Source organism: Canis aureus, chromosome 1, assembly GCF_053574225.1.
Source record: "Canis aureus isolate CA01 chromosome 1, VMU_Caureus_v.1.0, whole genome shotgun sequence".
In the NCBI taxonomy this organism is placed as follows: Eukaryota; Metazoa; Chordata; class Mammalia; order Carnivora; family Canidae; genus Canis; species Canis aureus.
The window spans coordinates 88,678,165-88,698,720 of record NC_135611.1 but is presented as its reverse complement, the minus strand read 5'-3'; the positions used below and the strand labels follow the sequence as shown (position 1 = coordinate 88,698,720).

Genomic DNA, 20,556 nt, shown 5'->3' with positions numbered 1-20,556 from the left:
GGGGCCCGCGGCAGAGGGCGGCCTGGGCACCCTCGGTCTCCGCACCCCCTCCCCCGCAGGCTGGAGCCAGCAGCTCGGGCGGGGGGCACTGGGGCAGTCCCTAGGGTCCTTCTTCCCGGAAAAGTGAGACACAGGACAGATGGCCCACTCCTGTGGGCCCCGCGTGCAGCTGACCTTTCCCGGCCAAGGCCCTCGCATCCTGCTCCTGGGCGCCACTCCCAGGTGGCTGCACCCCCCCCCCCCCCCCCCCCCCCCGTCCCCCCGCAGGTGACATCTTGTGACGAGCATCCTGTTTGGCGTTCCAGGTACCTGGGTGCCTGCGGCCACAGCCACGCTGCTCCTCCGGGGCCGAGGGAAGGCGCTGCGTCTGCGGGGCAAGCGCCAGGCGGGACCACGGGGACATCACGCTTCTGGTACTTTGGGCAAACTGCTGACGCCTGGGGGCAGTTTGCTTCTCAGTAAAACACAGGTGACCCCCGCCCTGTGACGAACTGTCCAACGTGCCCGCAGAACGTCAGTCCCAGGGGGACGGCCAGTGGGCCTGGCTGGCGCCCCCCAGCCCTGGTGAGTGGGGAGGGCCTTGCCTCGGAAAGTCACTAGGAGATGCGGGCTGTGGGGGGCTTCCGGGGGCCACGTCGGGCAGGGCGGTGGATAGAAAGATGGGCCTTGTTGACCGTGAACCGCGTCTGTCCTGGGGTTGCAGGCCTCGGGGAGCCGCGGGAGCCTGATCTGAGCCCCCAGCCCCCCGGGCCAGCGCCGGAGGGACCCTCAGCTGTTGCCCAGATGCATCCCTCCCCTCACCAGAGCCCCCTGTGCCACGACACATACCCCACAAGACTCGTTGACACTTTGACGTGTCTGCTCCCAAATGGGCCACGAGAACACTCTTAATTTTTTAAATAAAGATTTGCAGGCCGGGTCCCCACAAGTGAGCCTGGGGACGGCCCAAGCCGCCTGAAGAACTGGCCCAGAGCAGTGACGCTGGGCAGGGGTCAACCACCAGCTCTCGGGGGGAAGAATGAACCCCCTCCGCACCCCACAAGTACAGTATAAATTAACTTGCATGAGGGATGCGTAGCCCACGATGTGCAGATAATAAATGGCTTGCTCCCACGGACCCCCCCACGCAGGGCCGCCCCTGCAGCCGCAGCGGGGCTCGGTTTCCTGCCAGCTCCCCTCGCCAGGGCTCCCGACTGGGCACCCAGAGCGGGTCGGGCCGAGGCAGGTACGGCCACTGCGCAGTGGGCGGGCGGCCCTCACCTCCGGGCCCGCAGTGCAGCGCTGGCTTCAGTTCGGCTGCCGTTTCCATGTCAAGACAAAAGCGAAATGACCAGAGTGTGTGTCGCAGCGGCCTTGTTGGCGGAAGAGGAGAGTGACTTCTTGGCCAGATCGGCCGCCGGCTGGTTGGCTGTGGCGCTTTCCTCGGTTTCCCTGCGAGGCGCTGGGCAGTGGCTGCAGCCCCGAAACGTTTCGGTTTAATTTAGAGTCACGTTTGCTCCGCCACTTGCAGATAATTGACGGGACGAGGAGTCACGTTTGCTCTGGTCCGGGGTGTCAGTGCTCCCGCCACGGCGCGGGCAGGGGGCAGGCTGGCAGCGCCAGGTCCCCGGGGCCACCGCGGGGACGGGGAGCTGCGGGTCCTCGGGGCGCGGGCGCGGCCGGGTGGACGCAGCGAGGTGGTGGCCGAGGCTCGGTTACCGGTCACCTTTGTATGGGAGTGAGGCCGTTCCTTTTACCCATGACCCTGTGTAACGACAAAAGTCCGAAACTCGGGCCGCGGGTTCTGGAGGGTGAAGGTGAGCTGGCTGCGGCAGGCCCGGCCTGGGGGGCCCCCACCCCGCCCCCGCCGGGAGCCGGGCGCCCCATGTCCTCTGAAGCCCTGCGGCATCCGGGGTCCGATGGAGGTTGGGGACCCTGGAAGTCAGGAGCACCCACGGCTTCCTCGGCAACCCTGTTCCTGACAAGCGAGGAGCTCCAGCCAGTCTGGAGGCAGGGAGGGAGTTTGGGGGTCGTGGGGTGGTCGCCCTATTGGCCCACCCCGGCGGGTGAGGGCGCCCACGTTCCTTCTGGTTTCCTCTTGTGATGAGGCCAGGGCCGGGACACCCCCTGCTATTTCGCCGCTGTGTGTCCTGGGGCCGCGTCTCCACCTGCGCCTCTGAGCCTCACTTGCCCTGACCGATGGCTGTGAGGACCAGGTGTGTCCGGGGTGGAGGGCGGGAGGTTCACGGCCGTGCCCTCCACGGACCCGGGGCTGGAGCAGCGTGTCTGCGCCCCAGCTCTTCCCGAGAGCAAACTCGTCGTGGAGCTGGACACGCTCTCGTCTACAGACTCCAGGAGTGGGGGTGCACCAGGGGCTGGAGGGGGCTGCAGGGGAAGAGTCGAAGCTGTATAGCAGGCCTTCCAGAATGTTCTGCAATCAGCCCCAGACGGAGCTGCTTCACTCTTATGTTTCCTTCTCCGTCTGTTCGGGTTTGGTCACCACGAGTGATGTGCCCCAGACACTGTGGGGACCGGACGGCGTGCGGCTTGGGAGCTGCGGAGGGAGCCCAGGGAGGCCTGCGCCTCTGGCTCTGCGGGGCTGCCTGCTGTAAAGGAGAGTGGATGTGAACGGGGGCTGGGGCGGGCAGGGGTGGACGCAGAGTGGCACTGAGTGTGTCACCTGCACTTCCCAGCTCAGTGACGTGGTGACTTGTCAGAGGAGCTGCTGCACACGTACCTGGTCCAGGTCTCAGAAATGGAGGAGCTGCTGGATGGTCTGTGCCCCCAGCAGCGCCCAGCTGCTGACTGACCCTCAGCAGGTCTTGGCTGATGTTTCTGTCTGCCGTCCAGATGTCACTCAAACTTCCCTTGTGAACGACCCGAATGTAGAATCTTACAGGAAAGTGAATCTGGAAAACCAGGTTCCGGCTTAGCTAAGTGGACATGGTGGAGAGCCAGCACTCGATGCTTCCGGAGGACCAAGTGCTATTCGATCCTCTCGTCATATTTTTTCAGGTTCCTATTCCTCGGCCTGGAATATGCTTCCCCTGCTGTGGGACCTGGAAAACTCCTACGCTATCTTCAAAACCCCCCAGAGACATCCCTTCCTCTGAGAAGAGTTCCCTAACACTCCAGGACTAGTTCTGGACTTTGCACATCACGACCGCCTCTGTTGTACATGTGAGATGCTTCAAGGGCACGTCTTTCCTCTTAAGGGGGACGATCTGTGCCTGTGACAGCTGGAGAAGTAGTTGCCCAGGTTGGTTAATTAACTTGCCCAGGATGGCACAGAGAGACTATAACCAATATGATACCTGGTTATACTTTGAATCCCTGTCCGTGACTTTTCTAATTATGAGCTGCCCTGACTAGAAAGCTGAGAAAAATTTGGCCCTTGCTCATCAGAGACTATGGATTGGAGGAGAAAGAGGGCTGCGATGTGGTCAGGCGGCTGGTTAAGATTACCCACAGGAGCAGATCGGGCAGTGGGCTCCGGGTGAGGAGCTCCAGGCGGCAGCAAGGCTGTGCGTCCCACCCGGCGCAGGGCTGCCCTCAGCCCTGCAGCCTAGCAGAAGGCATGGGGAACCAGCAGCTGGCTGTGCTCTTCGGCCCTCGCCAAGACTCTGCAGGTGGCCCAAGGCCAAGGTCACAGCACTCTGCTCCCCAGTGTCTCCAGGCAATCCAGGCCTGGCCAGGGGGGAGACGAGGCCCCCCGTCCCTCCCCCAGCAGCTCCCAGGGAGTGATGACTCACTGTGTGGCTTCTAGCAAGTCCCACTCCTGGTCTGGAGAAGGGCCTGGGAAGTGGCTGAGATTCCTCACTCGCTCACCCGTGTGGTAGCGCAGGTGGTCGCGGGGATTAGTTCGCATGTGATGCCACCAGATGGCGCCAGATGCCAGCCCCTGCCAAGTTGGTTCCCTATTGAAAAGGGGTGGTTTCAGGGAATGAGCGTGAGCTGGGCGTGTGTGTGTGTGTGTGTGTGTGTGTGTGTGTGTGTGTGTGTTTGCAGGGAGCGCCAGAGTGCTAACAACACCCTACATCTGCCGGCGTCACCCTACCTGGCGGAGTTCATCTCCAGCTCGTCGCTAGCCACGCTGGCCTCCTACCCTGCCTCCCGCGCTCCCTGCAAGATCTGGCCTCAGGGCCTTTGTGTGTGCTGTCCCTTCAGCTTGGGACGCTCACCCCTTACACATCCGCCGGGACCTCCCACATTCCCTCACAGTGAGGCCTTTCCTAGCCATCCCATATAAAAAAAACTACCTCCAAACCCATCCCATGCTTTATTTTTAATAGAAACACTGTGGTAAAATATGCCTAACAAAATTTTACTGCTTTAACCACCTTTCAGTTTAAAGTCCTGTGGCATTAAGTACATTCACGCTGTTGTACAACCCTGTCCACCATCCATCCCCAGGGCTTTTTCCGTCTTCCCAAACTGAAATCATGGATCCACTGAATGATGGATCCCTCTTCTCCCCTCCCCTGGCCCTGGCAGCCAGCGTTCTTTTTTCTCTCTCTGTGATCTGACTGCTCTAGCTTTCTCATTAAAGTCATACAGTAGATGTCCTTTCGAGACTGGTTTATGTCACTTAGCATAACATCTTCAAACTCCATCCATGTTGTAGCCTGTGACAATTTGCTTCCTTTTCAAGGCTGCGTAATATTCCCCCTCTCTCCTATTTTGATTATTCATTCGTCTGTTGGTAGATGCTTGGGTTGCTCCCACTCCTGTGAGGAGGAAAGCTGGTATGAATGTGGGTGCTCTTTTCAAACACACTTTACTTCTCTGACAACTCTGATCACCATCCAGCTACCCACCCTCTTGCCCCCAGCTAGACAGACGAATGGTTGCCGCTTGGTAGACAAGATAACCCAAGGATTATGGTTGTGGTGCCTTAAAGGACACGGGCCACTTAGAGTCGCTCGCCTGGCCATTTTATTCTAACATTCCTTTTTAAATGTCTGTAGACACTTGGTACCTCAAAATGCTCTTTGGAGCAGCTTTATTATTATTCTCACTTTGTCATAATGAGTTAATAAATCTTTGCTATGTGTTCATTCTGTATTTGTAGGGGAGTCGTATTTTTAACTTTTAAAAATTTATGCATTGACATTCCAGAAGGTTTTTTTTTTTGTTGTTGTTGTTGTTTTTTACCAGGAAGTAAAATATGCATTTGTGGGATGAAATAAAATACATCAATTTATAATGCTCTGCCAGCCAAGCTGGAGCTTCAGGGGTCCTGGGGCCACCTGAACTGAGCAGAGACACTGCCAGCATCTCTGGGGAACTTCCTGAGCTGCGGCTGCTGCTCATGCAGTCCGGGGGTGCATGTTTTTTTTTTCCTAAAGCAAATAACTTTATTTCTATCATTCCTTTTTCAAGAACCAAGGAAATATAGAAAATATAAAACAACACAAACAGCTGCAATTTAATTTGGGGGTCGGGGGAGGCAGGTAAAGAAGGAATGGCACAGCCCTTTAAAGCAACTTCCAGGACAGCCTGAGCCGCATCAGGTGTGTGTGTGGGGGTGGGGGCCTGAGAAGACAGGCTCCTATGTCCCAGCTTAGGCCCCAATACATCAGAATCCTCAGAGGGTGGGACCCTGGAATCTGCCTTTTTAAAACAAGTTTTCCCACTCACGTTCACTTAGCAAGGTCTCGCCCTAAAGCCCAAGGGAACTTTGGTAACATTTCCTCTCTTCCAAAATCCAGGCTGAAACCCAACTAATCCTGAACTAAAACTCAAGAACAGCACACCAGATGCCACCTGTTGTTTTTCAGGGTCTCAAACTCTGGAGGAAATACATCCCGCCTGCCACATCTTTTCCTCTCTAGGGCACCTGTCTGCATTTGGAACTGTGGCTCCACTAGTGTTTCATCAGGCCCAGCCTTATTCTCTACCTGGAGTCCTGCTTTTCTCTGTATGACAACGGGCAGGGAGTAACTCCAAGAAGGTGGCAAGAGGATCCTACGCAACGAGGTGTGCTGGTTCCTGGCAGGTGTCTTCTGCAGGGCCCCAGAGGGCTGGCGATGCCGTGGCAGCACCAGGACAGAGGGATGTATCAGTGGGGGCATTCAGGTGATGGCTGGCAAACAGCCCTCCACAGTGCTGCAACAGAGACAGCCAGTCCCTACACCCTTTGCTGAGCAGCTGTTGGTGCTTGGAAGTCAAACATCTGTACAAACTCCGTGCTCGCAGAAAATGATTTGTACTGGTCCAATGGCTTCACTTTTCCCCTGTCTGGAGTTGCCTTCGTGGGGAAAGGGGACAGGGCACACATGTGGGCAGGCTGCAGGTCAGCATCTCCAGTGCTGCCAAGTCTTAGGTTCACTTGGGGCCGAGGCATTCCACAATCCCATTCCCCTTCATGCCATCAAAAAAGAAGAAGTTGTGAGGAGGGTCCCTTTGAGACAGGGCCTTAAAAGGCGACAGGGGCCAGTACTCCCGTGCCCTGCGTGAGCCGTGCTCGTCCCGAAAGGCTTTGGAGCCTTAGCTGACCCTCACACAGTCCCCGCGAGACGGATGGCAAGCTCGGAGGGGCTCAGTAAGCAGGAGCTCGCCGTGTAAGGGGGAGTTAGAGGACTAGAATGGAGCTGTGTGTGTGGCGGGGTGGGTGCGTGGATTTCTCTAATTCTGCAGTTGCAGGGGCGCTCAAGCAGAGAGGGGATGGCCTGGGGTGCCACCTGGGGGGGCACACACCACCCACAGCACACCCCCGGGGGGTTGCTGAGAGGTGCACGCCCGCCCGCCCACCGCTCCCACCTGGTGCTGGTGACAACAGGGGACCGCTGGGACCTTCCTCCTCGTGTGCTGCAATATCAGCGGTCACAGGGGACCCAGCCGGTGGGGGTCACGGGACGCACCCCTTCAGAAGACGCCTGGGCTCCAGGCAGCAAGCAGGCCCTAGAGAAGGACCAGGAGGTGGCTTGCGCATGGTTAGGAGTGGGGGGGACAGGTGAGGGACACAATCTTTCCCCTACCCACGGTCCCTCCCGTCCCTTCCCTGAAACGACAGGACACCTGGCCGGGGCCAAGAGGTGATGTTTTTGTTTATTGTGCAGCAACTCTTACAGACATTAGCGTTCAATTAAAGGAAGAAAACAGACCGAATACATCACAACCCCCAAAACAGTACAGCGGGGGGGGGGGGGGGACGGGCCGGGGACTCGCAGAGGAGCTACATTCAGTGGGTGTGTGGCGCCAACATTCCAGGCTCACGTGTATATATATTTTATTTATATAATTTATATTTATATAGAGAGATCATTGAGTTTTGTGTATACAAAGAACGATATTGTTACAAATACAATACTCTACTTGTCCCAAGCTTTACAATAAGCTCTATTTCACCCTCTTTACAGAACAATAGTACAAGTTCATACTCTAGGGACTGTGCTGAATATGTACAAGAAATTTCCTTCCCACGTGGTCCTCACGCACTGCCTTGATGGAGGGGGTCGGGGGAGGGTGCCAGGAGTCAGGTCGTGTGCTCCAGTTGGCCCGAACCAGGGAAGGAGCAAATGGACACGAAACTCAAAACCAGCAAGCGGCCTTGGACGTGGGAGAGTAAACATCTAAAAGGAGGTGGCCCTTGGTTGTAAACATTGGTAACAGCCACACCACTGGGCCGCGGGACCCGAGAAGGGCTCGTGGGTGGGTTTTCAGGGTGCGGATGGTGGGGGGTGTTGAGTGCGAACGGGGGGCGGGGGCCTTGGGGGCGGCAGGGGCGATGGGGGAGGTAGTAGGTTACTCTGGGACTCTCCGAGGCCGGTGTTGGTGGGCAATGTCCAGACGCAGGCCTGCGCGCAGAGGCTCGGAGGCCGGGGTCCCGTGGGGGGCGGGGGGGCGGGTGCTCCAAGCCCCGTGGGGACAGCTCAGGGGAGGGAGCGGACTCCAGGTCTTGGTCTCTGGGGGGCGGGCCTCCTCCTCTCGTGAACCCAAGGCTGATGGTGGCTCCCTGAAATGCTCCCAGGTGAGAAGGCAGAGACAGGATGCGCTCTGGAGCATCCCGGCTGGACCAGGACGGGTAGGCGCACCTGAGAATCTGTCCCCAAAGCTGAGTCACCAGCATGTCCCAGCCAAGCAGCAAGAGTGGCTTTTTGCCTGGGCCCCGTTTGGGAAGGCTGCTCTGTACATGGTCTTCCCCGTTATCGGGGGTATTCAGATATTTACATATATAACTATATATATCGGGGTGTCAGAGGGAAGGAGGCCACCACGTCCCATGGGATTTTCCAAAACGGAGTTACTGACACTTAAGATCCTGCCTCCTTGGTTCACCAAAGGGGGGGGTCACTCCCTCCATCAGATGGGAGCAGGGCAACGAACAGACTCCACAGCCAGGCAAACCTGTAGGAGCTCCGGGCACACGCGCTGTCTGGGTGTGCGCAGCCGCGTTCATTCACAGAAGGTGCGTAAACCACCTCACTGTGACGCTAAAGGATGCTGGTCTTCGGGGGTGGGGGGAGCTTACACACTGGCTTTTCCGGGACTTGTCAAACGTTCCAAAGTTTTTGTGCCACCTGTGCTCTCTCTCCCGTCCTTTGGGTGAAGATGCTTCATTGCAACGACGTTGGGGGGCGGGGGGCTGCACAGGGACGTGCCAGCGGAGCTCCCGTCTGCTGGACCGTCGTGGACAGGCCTCCGTCCAGGCGCTGGGCAGGCGGCGTGAGCGGCCCCCCGACAGCAGACAGGCCTGCACCCCCTCCCCATGATTTTCCAAGGCTCCTGATGCCGAAAATACACCAATAATGCTTTGTTCCCACTCTTTTACCCGTTCTTTTTGGCAGAGGAAGGACCAGGGCCTGACTCTTTAGTACTTTATATTGTCAGACACCCTGTGGTTTGGTAACTGAGATCCAGAGGCCGTGATTCTGGCTGCTGCGGGGGGCTGGCCGTGGGGCTGAGCATCCTTGAAAAGAAAGTCCAGGGGTCCCGGACTGTCCACGCCCCCGCCGCCCCCGAGAGGACATTCGTTCGGGGAGCAGCAACCCCCGTCCCTTAGGGCTTGTTTGGAACATGCGGCTCTCCTGACTCAGGGGCAAACAGGAGGCACAGGGATCCCAGGGAGGTGGCCGCACGCACGGCGCTCGGGCGCGGCCTCCGCTTCCCGTCTTCCTACGCTCCCTTTCCTTCTCCCCGGAGTCCCTCCATTCCACACCTACAGACACACTAGCCAACATGTGTTCGCCGAATGCCTATTTCCACAGACACACAACATAAATATCCCCGGTGCAGAGAGCAGGGACTATATTAATATCACAAAATATATTAGTTTCTCTTGCCCCGTCTCTGCTGAGGTCATGAAACGAAACAAAACAAACCAAACCAACCCGTCCCCGCCCACACGAAAACAAAATGCTCTTTGGACCCAGGAGAAGTGAAAAGTGGCTCAGAATAATATCACGAAAACACCTGTGCTGAACCAAGACACAACCTGCGACATGAGGCACCTGATGGAAACACGTAAGGCGCCACCCAAGCCAGAGCTCGCCCAGACCCGCGAGGCAGCAAGATGACGTCTCCAGGACGCACTCGGGGATTCTTAGGCATAGTGTGAGGTCATTCCTGCCGGCTTAGTTTCGTGGCTTACTCTTCTGGCCTCTCAGATGTCACATCCTGCCTCAGTGACCCTGAGCAGAGAAGAAAGCTGGGCCTGCCTGGGGCCGGGAAGCCCTGACAGCACCTGCACCCTCTTCCTCAAAGGGGACCAGTCCGGCCTTCCCAGACTCCCAGCACGTATGCGGAGTGGGGGGCACGAGGGGAGGCCCCCTGCGCTCCCTGAGCCGCGGCTGCGGTGGTGCCCGCGGAGCCAGGCCTCAGCCCCCGAGGGGGGCATCTCTCTCGGGACGGGGCAGCCCCTGCAGGCCTCACCTGCCGGGGGAGGGCCTCAGGGAGAGGCCATGTGGGGTTTCCAGGGGCTCTGTGTGCCTCACCGGTGGTGGGAGGAGGCGAGGGTGAGCTACACGCACAGGAGAGACCGTGTACGTACGTGTGCGGCGGGCAGGGAGGGAGGGAGGACCTGCCCCTGTTTATCTGATGGTGGGTAACCTGGGGGCGGCGGCCCGGGGAGGCCGCCCTGGGAGGCGCTGAGCTCTCTGCCGCGAGACGCTGCCCGGGCCCAGGCAGCTCCCCTTCGACCCATGGGGGAGAAGGCTCACGTTAAAAAACACAATCGTGTCGAAACTAAAACTAGCTATAGAAGAGGCAAAAGGTTGGCTCAGAAATTCTGGGCGGAGATGTGTGGCGCCCCAAGTCGGTGGGCAGGGTAACCCTTAAAGACGCAGCGGGTGTCACCTGCGGAGACACCACCTTCCCACACGGTGACCGAAGGAGCAGCGCCAGGACCAGGGTCGGCACCACTGAGGCAGCTCTGTCCCTGCCCCAAGGGGCGCTTCCTAAGAGGCCGGCTCCTCTTGGGAAGGGGGGGCTCCCTGGGAGCAGTGACGGCCCCCCTGGGGACCCCCGAGGGCCCTTCAGGATGGTCCTGGGCTGGGCAGATACCTAGTGGGGGTGGCTGCTGCCTATCCTCAGGGCACTGCGTAGGAAACTTCCCTGGCATTACAGAAAAAAAAAAAAAAAAAGCAAACTGGAGAGAGAAAGAGCAAAGAGGTCTGTGGATTCTCTTTCTGTGTCGAACCGGTGCTGGGCGTGAGAGGGAAATGTCTCAGTGGGCACACAGATGCAGCACGAGAAACACACCACGAGTGAGGACAGTCCTCCATGCAAGCCGCCAGGCGGGTCGCGGCCTCAGATGTAAACGGGCTGCTCCTGGGCCGTCAGCAGTCTGTACATGGCAGCCGGCATCGTCTTCATGTGGATCTGAGGGCAGGAGGGCACGTCAGTGGGCCTGGGGCTGGGGTGGGGGCCGTGTGGGCGCTGAGCCCATGGCCCTGGGGGGGCACCGCTTCTAACCAACAGGGGGAGGCCCCCGGTTTGAAGACTTTCCCCACCGGCCACCACCAGGGACCTGACCCCGGTGGCCCCCAGGGACAGAGGAATCCACGGCTTCCTAAAATGTTTGGGGCGGCACAAGGTTTGCAGTGAAAACCAGAGGAGGCTGTTTTCCCAGTCGATGCAATATTCTTGCTCTCACCGGGCGGGGTGTTTTTTTTTATTTTTTTATTTTATTTTTTATTTTTTTTTATTTTTTAGGGAGCAAACCCTTTCGAACCTAAGGAGAATGACAGCGGGTTGTGACTGCTCCTGCCTCCTCCGCCCCTGCAGCTCAGCGGCCCAGGCAGCGGCCCTGGACCAGCCGTCCCGACCGCAGGAGCCCCTGCTGTCCGGGGAGCTGCCCCTGGAGGCCCCTCTGTCGGTTCGATTCCATCTCAGACTGCCGCCTCCTCAGCACGTTAACTGGGAAAACGAGACGGAACTCTGGGCAGCCCCGGAGGGAAGCCGCGCCAAAGAACCCGAGTCCCAAGGAGAAGGAGAGCAAATGATGCCGAAGACACCCGCTCCTGTTTCCCGGAGCTGCCCTCGGACGCGGCTCCCACTGGGGTAAGCCTGGCGGTCCAGTGTTTGGGACCAGACGGGACGCTCCCTGGAAGGCCTGTGCGGGGCTGCCCGAGCACGAGGTGGGGACCCCCCCACCCCAGCCCCGGCCCCGCTCCTACCTCCCCCACGGCATTGGAGAGGATGTGGACGATCTTCTCGTGTGGGGTGGCCACCACGCTCTGCCCGTTGATTTCAATGATCCGATGTCCCACGCGGACGCCGCCTCTCTCGGCTATCCCCCCTCGCATGAGGCTGCAGATCTGTCAAAGCCAGAGGTCACGTCACCCCTCACGGCAGCAGCACACGGTGGGGAGAGGGGCGGGGACAGACCTGTCCTTTCTGGACGCCCCCTCCCCGCCTTCTCATCTCTAAGAAGCTGCCGTGGTGACTCTGGGGACTTGAATCTCTTGGTTTCTTTTCACAACAAATGGGGCTTCGTGGGCCCACAGGGCCTCGCGCCCATCCTGTGCACTTTGCACGGGGTGCTGAGCTCATCCCCGGGTGTCATGGCACAGAGTTCTGACAGCTGTCACCCCGGCTGGGGCTCGGGAGAAAGAGCTGTTTGGGCCTGTCACCAGGCCGCCAGCAGTTTCAGACTCGCAGGATATTATTTCCCACATTCATCCGAGACTCAAACAGCCAACTCCATCGCCTTCGAAGCCTGCCTGCTTTTCCGGGTCACAGTGACACGGGCCAAAGTGGGGCCAGCTGGCCGGGACGCACTCCTTCCTACTTTCTCCATCCAGCAGCCCGTGTTCAAACTCACTCCTCACAGAAAGGACACTGTGGCTGGTGTCCGCTGTGGGACAGCCGGGCACTGTGCACGCGGAGGCTGTGGGCCGCTGGAAATGATCTCCCCAGGGGTGGAGGGCTCTGGGCTCAGCCTTGTAGGGCCTAGCCACCCCTTCCCCCCAAATATATTTTGAACTTACAAAGTTGACTTTTCCCTCCAGATCATGCACCTTTTCAGCCTATGTTAGACAAGACCTGAGCGTCCTGTGACCATGCGCTGCCTGTTGTCAGAGTGTGTGGACTCTGCGGCCCTTTGGGTGCCCTGGGGTCACACTCCTCGGGTGCTTCCCACACTTCAGACAAAGCTGAGGGACCCGCTGCTGTTATACAACATCCCTTTGTTCACATCCGAACAACTTCTAAAATTATTTGAATATGAACAAAGTGAATAAGGAAAATCAGCAGATAAAAACAGACATGTGCCCCAAACTGTAAGGAGGAAGGCTGGCTCCCGTCCTAGGAGGCGGCCGAGGCCACTGAGATACAAGGGAACAGATGAAGGGGCTGCATGTTTCCACTCCAGCTGGGAGCCTCCAGGATGCCTCTATACCTTGAAACATACGTGAGATAACATTTGAACAACCTACAACTCTTAACGGACACTGACGGGGTAAAAAAATAGGGTTCTTCAGTCCAGAAAGATGAAGGAGACAGAGGGAAGGCACATGCAAAATCAAAAAGTCAAGGTCACAGACCTGAGACCCGGACTGTCATCAAAGCCCAGACTCACTGTGGTGGGTCCAGAACAAGGCAAACCAGGACAAAGAGGGAGTGGTCCTGAATATGGAATTTCTGTTTGGGACGAAGAAAAGGTTCTGGAAAGAAGAGCTAGTGGTGATGATGGTTCGCCAGTCTGTGAAGGTACTCAATGCCACCGAACTGCATGCCTAAGAATGGTTTAGATGGTAAGTTTAATGCTGTGCGTGTTTTACCACAATGAAGAAAAAGAGGAAATATGGTTTCAAGGCAGATATCCAAGGGATGAAAATTCTCTGTATCTCTAAAGTGCTATTTCAGGTTAAAAAGGCAAGGTAGAGACTCTTTGTGCATCAAAGCCCTGGGGCCGGGGCTGCCGCCTGGGCCGTGCCCTGGAATCATAGGGGAGCCCCCCACCCCTGTCCTCAGAGCTGCACAGCCCAGGGGGCAGACAGGTGGAGAGAGGATGGCAGCCTGCCCAGCCTGGGGCCAGAGGGGGACAAAGCCCTACCAGGAGCACATCCCAGACTACCTCAAGGTGGCAGCTGGGAGGGCCATGTGCACTGTCACCAAGACTCCGGGCCCAGGCTGCCTGAAGCACCTTCTCCTCTGGGGGACAGGCACGGAATTCTCCGCCCGGAGGGCATGTGCCCATGGGGGAAGCAGAGCCGGCCTTCACCACTCACCCCTCTCCTCGCTGGCGTCTTTCGGGGGCCTGCCTGGCTCTAACAAAGTTTAAGAACACACACGGGACTTCTAGAAGAACGGGTGGAGCCGTACTTACGATTCCATTCTGGACGCTGAAACCCAGCTGGTAGCGAAGGTCCGGTCTCCGGATCAGCACGGTGGTCACTGGAGGACACCTCACGATGTTCAGCTTCACCCGGGGCTGGTTCTTCAGGCCCTGAAACGGGAATGGAGCACGGTAGACACGGCCAGCAGCGGGGGGCAGCAGACATCAAAGCACAGAGGAGGAGCCCCCAGGAGTCTGCTGTGGGTGCGGGGGCTCGCGAAGCAGCCGATGCGGCCCGAGCAGGGACGGTCCACTGCTGACTCTACCTCCCAGGCTCCAGGGAGGTCGTTCACCCCTCACACCTGTGGCTGGTGTGTGCTGAGAGCGGGTCAGCACTGGTCAGCCAGTGGGGGAGCTGCGGCATGATGACCAGCCGGCCACCTCCATGTCGCGCCCCACCGTCACCGTCCATCAGAACCCATCCTGGAGATGAAACCAGCCGAACCGCCTGTCACTGAGCACTGACCCTTGCCCCCCACAGGAGCCGCCTCCCTCAAATCTCCTTGGCAAACTGCGATGGTAACTATGCCCATTTTACAAAAGGCAAAACTGAGGCTCAGAGATACTAAGCAACTCACCCCTGTGTTCACCGGCAGTGGGGTCCAACCCCACTGCTGTTCTGTTTCCAAATCCAACACCTGTTTCCAAATCCAATCCAATTCGCCTGCACCACCATCCCCCAGACAGACGACGGGAGGGTGTGTGTCATTCTTGATGACGAGGGTTTGCTCAACCAAGAAGCCAGGGTGAGGATCAGAAGGATGAATCTGTGCCACGGAATCTGGGACTCCGGCCTGGCACCGGGGCCCTGGTTTCGGCTGACTTTCCCGCCCGCCAGGAGTCCAGGCCTCCTGCCCTCTGACTTCCCCACTGCCTTGGACGGACGCACGGCACTGTCCTCTCCATGTGCGAGCTCTGGCGGGGCCTGGTTTAACTTCCCACCTGTGGCACCTCTGCCCCTCTCCTGGGTGCTCGGAGCTGCTCTGGGTTCCGCACGACTGAGCCTCTGGGGGCCGCAGTTTGGCTGACGAGGACTTAGTACGCACGCACCTGCTGGCAGCCTCGCCCGCCGCCCTCTCTGGTCTCTGCAACGTCTCCAGGAAACTTCTCTGGTTCATGAGTGACGATGTCACAGCGGAGCAGCTCTCCCCAGGCAGAGTCCACTGTCTGCACCCACCTTGCGGCCACGGGGCTCGGTGCAGGGACCCTGCTGCTCACAGGGCCTGCGCTCAAGCTGCGTGTCTGCCTCGGCAGTAGGGGGTCCTCGACGCTCTGCCCCAGCCTCCGTCCACCGCAGGCTCCTTGGGGCCCCAACAAGCGGAGGGTGACACCCTGGGGTCCCTTCCAGTTCTAGTTTTGACTTTATTACTTCCTATGCTTTTCCCGTCCTTAGCGTATTTGCCGACAATACCACCTCTTCACTTTTATGCTTAAAATTCACCCCTTTCTACAATGAAAAACAGGCTTCTTTTGGGGGGTGGCACTCAGATATTAATGCACACACGTCTGACCCCTGAACAATGCAGGGGTCAGGGCGCCAACCCCCGGGTGTAGTAGAAAATTCACATATCTAGATGTATCTGGAAACAGCCCACTGCGATCGGAAGCCTCACTGATAGCATTAACGGTTAGCATAGATTTTGTGTATGGATTCTATACTGGGTTCTTACAGGAAAGTCAGCAAGAGGGAACAAAAGGTTGCTAGGAAAATCACAGGGAAGAGAAGAAATGTGTATGGTTCTGTGCTTTCTTCAAAAACACCTGTGAAAGGGCCCCTGGGCAGCTCAGTGGTTGAGCATCTGCCTTGGGCTCAGGGCTTGATCCCAGGGTCCTGAAATCGAGTCCTGCATGGGGCTCCCCACAGGGAGCCTGCTTCTCCCTCTGCCTGTATCTCTGCCTCTCTCTCTGTGTCTCTCATGAATAAATAAATAAAATCTCTCTTTTTTTTTTAAGATAAGAAAACCCCACCTGTGATAAATGAGCCCATGCTACTCATATTTCTTTCTCCCTTGAGGGGCTCCTCCTTCTCAGGCACTGGATTCGTGAGTACTGGCCACTCACAATGTGCCAAGGTGTGTGTCAGGTGCTGGGGAGGGGGCTGCAGGCACACTCGGGGCAACCCCAACCTCCATCCCTCCATGGTCACCCGGAGGCAAACAAGAGGGAAGTATGCCCAAGAAACAAGCAAGCCTCAGACAGAGCCACCAGCTTTGAATGTTTACACCTATTAACCACTGGGGTCAGGTAGGTACATTTGTGAGTTATGGGGAAGCCTTCAGAGCACCCTGAAAAGCCAGAGAACGACTCTGTTTTCTCAACTACCTAAAAAAAGTTCACATGGCTCTGGCGGGTTCCTTTTTGAGTGTGTGTGTGTGTGTGTGTGTATTGATTTAAGAGGCCTGATTTGTCCCTCAGTGAAGGAATGTCTGGATTGGGGAAATGTGCTGCAGGATGAGGCTTAAAGACATGGCCATTTGGAACAGCCCGACCGTGCACTTGCTCTGCCCTTCCTCATCAGCGCTTCGAGCTGGGTCCCATTATGCTGGATTTCTGAGCTGCCATTTTATAGGAGATGACAATTAAGTAAGCGGTCATTCTGTCCCCAGGACAGCAGCAGAATGGTGTAGCAAATTAAGAAATACAGAGGGAGGGGAGGGGAGGGAAGCCGGGAGAAGCCAGAATGGTCTCTATAGTAACAGGGAAGCCAGACCGTGATGATCCTGTGGAAGGAAGGGGAAGCAGTGCTCTAGTTTAGAAAAGAAAAAAGAAATCAGAAGGGCAGGACCATGGAGGCAATGAGCAGGCCAACTGCTCACATGCTTTGCCTACCAGTACTTGTGCCTGAGGAATTATGACAAGAGAAATAAGCTCTAGGAAAGAAAGCAATTAAAATGATTCAGTACCTGTAACTATTCTAGAAATGTATTCTATTTACACAGTTTACGCCCTCATTTTTCAAGGCGCATTGGAAGATTGGTGACATCATCACCTGGGAGCTTGTGGACAAAGACTCCCACAGAGGACCTGTGGCATCTGCAGGTCAATGGCCCCAGGAGGTGTTTGTTTTTTCTTTTCTTCTTCTTCTTCTTTTTTTTTTTAAAGACAGAATGAGAGCATGAGCGGGGAGGAACAGAGGGAGACTCCCCATGAGCAGGGAGCCAGATGTGGGGCTTGATCCCAGGACCCCAGGATTATGACCTGAGCCAAAGGCAAACGCTTCACCATCTGAGCCACCCAGGCACCAGCCCCAGGTATTTCAAATCAAAGTTTTTGAAGCAGCGATTTATCAGGATGAGAGGTGTTTGCTAAATTCATTGCAAGGGGCACCGGCACAGCGCTGAAATATGTGATGCTACCCAGAAGCCCCGAGGATGCCCAGCACATTCCCTGGCACTGGCCCAGAGGTGGGGCGGTGTGAATATCTGCTGAGGGTGGGGCGGGGGGCAGGAGGCAAAAGAGAGGTATGTTGTCCAGGGAATTTTAAAACGGTATTACAACCCACTGAGAGTCTTCACCTGGTGCTGGCAATTCTGGCTGAAATCTGTGGTCAAATTCTCCCAGCCAGGGAGGGCCAGTCACATGGCTCCCAGGGCACCTCGGACGCTGGGCTGTGTCCTAGCGGGGGCTGCCGGCTCCGTCCTCTGCTGAGGACGTGCCCCCCGTGCCACGGAGGCCGTTGTTCTTGCTCTCCATCTTCAGCAGTCATATCTCTTTCATCACCACATGGCCTTTTAATTCTCTAATTCCACATAGACTCCATTTAGAGACATCAAAGATCAGTTTCTGGCACAAACAAATTTGTTTCTCCTTAAGAAATTGCTTAGATGGTGCTCTGCTCACAGAGCAAGCTGTGTGTCCACCCTGATGCATGGTCCAACAGAGAGAAGATGAGTCCCCGAGTGGCCCTGGGCCTGGCACTGCCAATGTGCTCTCAGCCTCCCACATCTGGTCCGCCTCCTTGGACCTGGATGCGCTTGTCTTCTGGAGAAACCCAAGCAGGTCATCTGCACCCCTGGGGTCTCTGATGGCTCATCTGTAAACCAGGGGCCCATGAGGGATGGGGCTGACTGTTGTGAGAGGGGAGGGAGGTGACCGAGGTGGCCTACAGCTGCCTAGCAGGTGCATGTTGAGCATGGGCATGAGGCCTCTGGAAGCCTTTTTGGGCTCCTCTTCTCCAAACCTTTCTGGCCCGAGATCTGCTCCCTACATGACCTCACTGACCTCCTGCTCTCGGCTCTCTGGATGGATCTCTCTCCCCCACCTTTGAACTTCCATGCTCCCAAGGTCACCTTTCTCAGCCTCAGCACTTGGGATGGTTCTCTGCTGTGGGGCTGGGCTGCTCCCTGCAGGATGTCTGGCAGCCTCCTCCCATGAGATGCTGGAGCACCCCTCCTCTCTGGCTGTCTCCACCTAAACCATCTCCAGACGTTGCCAAGCATCTCCTGGGGAAGGGGGTGCGAGATCCCTCGGCTGAGCAGCATGGCCTCAGGGGCTGACCACATACCTGAGTGGCATCAGGGTGGCCGAGTGACCTGGCTCCGCTGACAGCTGTGTGACCTTGAACCATCACATCACCTTTCAGTGCCTCAGTTTCATTACTTGTACAGCAGACACAACAATAGTACCTCCCCTCAAAAGGCTGCCAGGAGCAAACATGCACATTCTCAGAATGGTGCCAGGGGTACGGCACTCAGCAGCTGTGAGCTGCCCTTCTAAGCGTCCCGTCTCCCCAGAGGGATCAGGCTCCTCCTGAGTGCAGACTGTATGTAACGTGTGTCTGGTCCTCACAGCCCCTCAGGGATTCTTTCGCACGCACAGCATTTCATAAGTGACCTGCTCACTAGAATGAATGGGCATCTGGGAACCCTGGCCAATGTGAGCACATGGCCAAATGAGGATGGGATGGTCCTGTGTCCCCAGTCTCAGCCCCCAACCCCCGGCCTCTCAGCATTATCACCAGATCAGCCTTCCCTGGCTGGGCTCCGAGCTGTCTCTGGCGCCTGCAAAGCCAGTGCACTGCCCATCAGTTCGGAAGATGAGTCCCTGTGTGGTCCTGGGCCTGGCACAGAAGGCCACCTTCCTCTGTTTTATCTGTTCACCTATGTCTTACTTCTCTTTCCAAGCCCACCTTAAAAATCAGGTAAAATTCTCCTCCATGCTTGTAGCACTTCACCTCTAGGTTGCCTCTGAGGGTTCACTGAACCCTTTTATCTTATTTTTTAAAAATATTTTATTTATTTGAGAGAGAGAGACTGAGTGAGCATGAGCAGGGGGAGGGGCAGAGGGAGAAGCAGACTCCCCACTGAGCAGGGAGCCCAATGCGGGGCTCGATCCCAGGACCTTGGGATCATGACCTGAGCTGATGGCAGATGCTTCACCCACTGAGCCACCCAGGCCCCAACATGGAACCCCTTTAATTATGAATCATCTTCCTGACATTCTGGCTTCACCATAGTTCAGCTCAGCCTAACAGAGGCCCAACACATGCCTGAATGAATATGAATGTTCAAAGTGGATTCTTCAATCTTTTTTTTTAAGTAACCTCTATACCTGATGTGGGGTTTGAACTCACAACCCCAAGATCAGGAGTCACAACTGACTCTCCCAACTGAGCCTCTAGGTTCTTTAATCTTTAATGTCTATTAAGAAAGGGTAGAAATTATTTCAGTGTAAGATTAACAAGAAGAAATTAAGTGAAGCCAAAGAGGACTGTTTTTTCTCTGGGTAAGATAATCTTTTGAGGAATCAGAATGTATCTGTTTCATTAAAAACGAAGAGGCACCCAGCCCTGCATCCTCCACACTCACTTTGACTACCCCCCCACCCCTTGAACTGCTCAGCCACGGATGTCAGCTTTTGTGACTTTCCTGAGTTTGGGATAACTATTATATGAATCCATTCATTCCCTGTGCTCCCTACACACACACACCACACACACACACACACACACACACACAGCTACGTTCTAGCTCATAGGCCTCCAGGAAACCCCAGGGGATGAAAGTGAGTCATGGAACCTGTTTTCCTGTGGGGTCATGGTGCGTGGCACGGAGCTGGGGTCGACAGATCCTGTGGTGAAGGAGCAATGCTCCTACTGGCCATGCAGTCAGCAAGTCCCAATGTGCTCGACAAACTACACACGGGTGCTTTGTTTCTAAGAAGAAAATCTAATTTCTTCCTCACAGATATTCACATTTTAGTCTCACGTGAGGAGCTATTCTCAGCCTTACACAAGAATGTCCGTTCAGGTGGAACGAGAATTAATTATGCTCAGGTGTGAGAGGAAGCATGCAGCCTGTACCAGAAGATTCCCCCTTTCGCACGGCACCCGGCACGTGTGGACTGCATTACGCACGTTCTGGGGAGGACGTGCTCCCTTGGATCACAGCCACGGATGCTGCCAAGGAAACCGTGCTCTCAGACTGGAAGCATTTCCACTATTTGTGTAACAGGAGTGGCCAAGCACCTCGAGTACATCTAGCTGACTGTAGGTGACTGTCTGGATTACTGAGCGGCAGGAAATTTGATTGAGGCAGAGTCTAGGCTTAGGAAGAGTGCTGCGATTGATTAGTGATGCCTACAAAAGGCGCAGTATAGAGAGTGGTGGTATGTGCGCCAAATATACTACTGTCTGTGATCTAGAGATGATATCCGGGAGGAGTCTGTCTTAGTAACTTGGGGGTTCAGAGCCTGAGTGCAAGCCCATGCCTTTTGTATCCATGTCCTCCTCAGCCCGACACCTGGTGCATGTTCCTAATTTGAATGACTGAAAAGCAGTCACGTGTCAGTCACGGATT

At 56.4% G+C, this 20,556-nt stretch overlaps 1 protein-coding gene and 1 long non-coding RNA gene across 8 annotated transcripts in view; one reads left to right on the top strand and one right to left on the bottom strand.

The window, feature by feature from the left end:
• Nucleotides 1-305: 305 nt before the first annotated feature.
• Nucleotides 306-5,036, top strand: LOC144319485 (uncharacterized). The gene is made up of 2 exons (XR_013385304.1): nt 306-564; nt 2,995-5,036. It is a non-coding gene; the product is annotated as an uncharacterized LOC144319485 (long non-coding RNA).
• Nucleotides 5,037-7,010: 1,974 nt separating this feature from the next.
• Nucleotides 7,011-20,556, bottom strand: part of APBA1 (amyloid beta precursor protein binding family A member 1) — a 196,923-nt gene continuing 183,377 nt past the window's right edge. For all 7 annotated transcript variants that reach the window (XM_077907580.1, XM_077907619.1, XM_077907591.1 and 4 more), the window contains 3 exons: nt 13,751-13,870; nt 11,598-11,738; nt 7,011-10,800 (listed from right to left, as the gene is read on the bottom strand). In XM_077907580.1, coding sequence (XP_077763706.1) covers nt 10,729-10,800; nt 11,598-11,738; nt 13,751-13,870 — 333 coding nt within the window. In that variant the 3' untranslated portion in view covers nt 7,011-10,728. The remainder of the gene's footprint in view (nt 10,801-11,597; nt 11,739-13,750; nt 13,871-20,556) is intronic.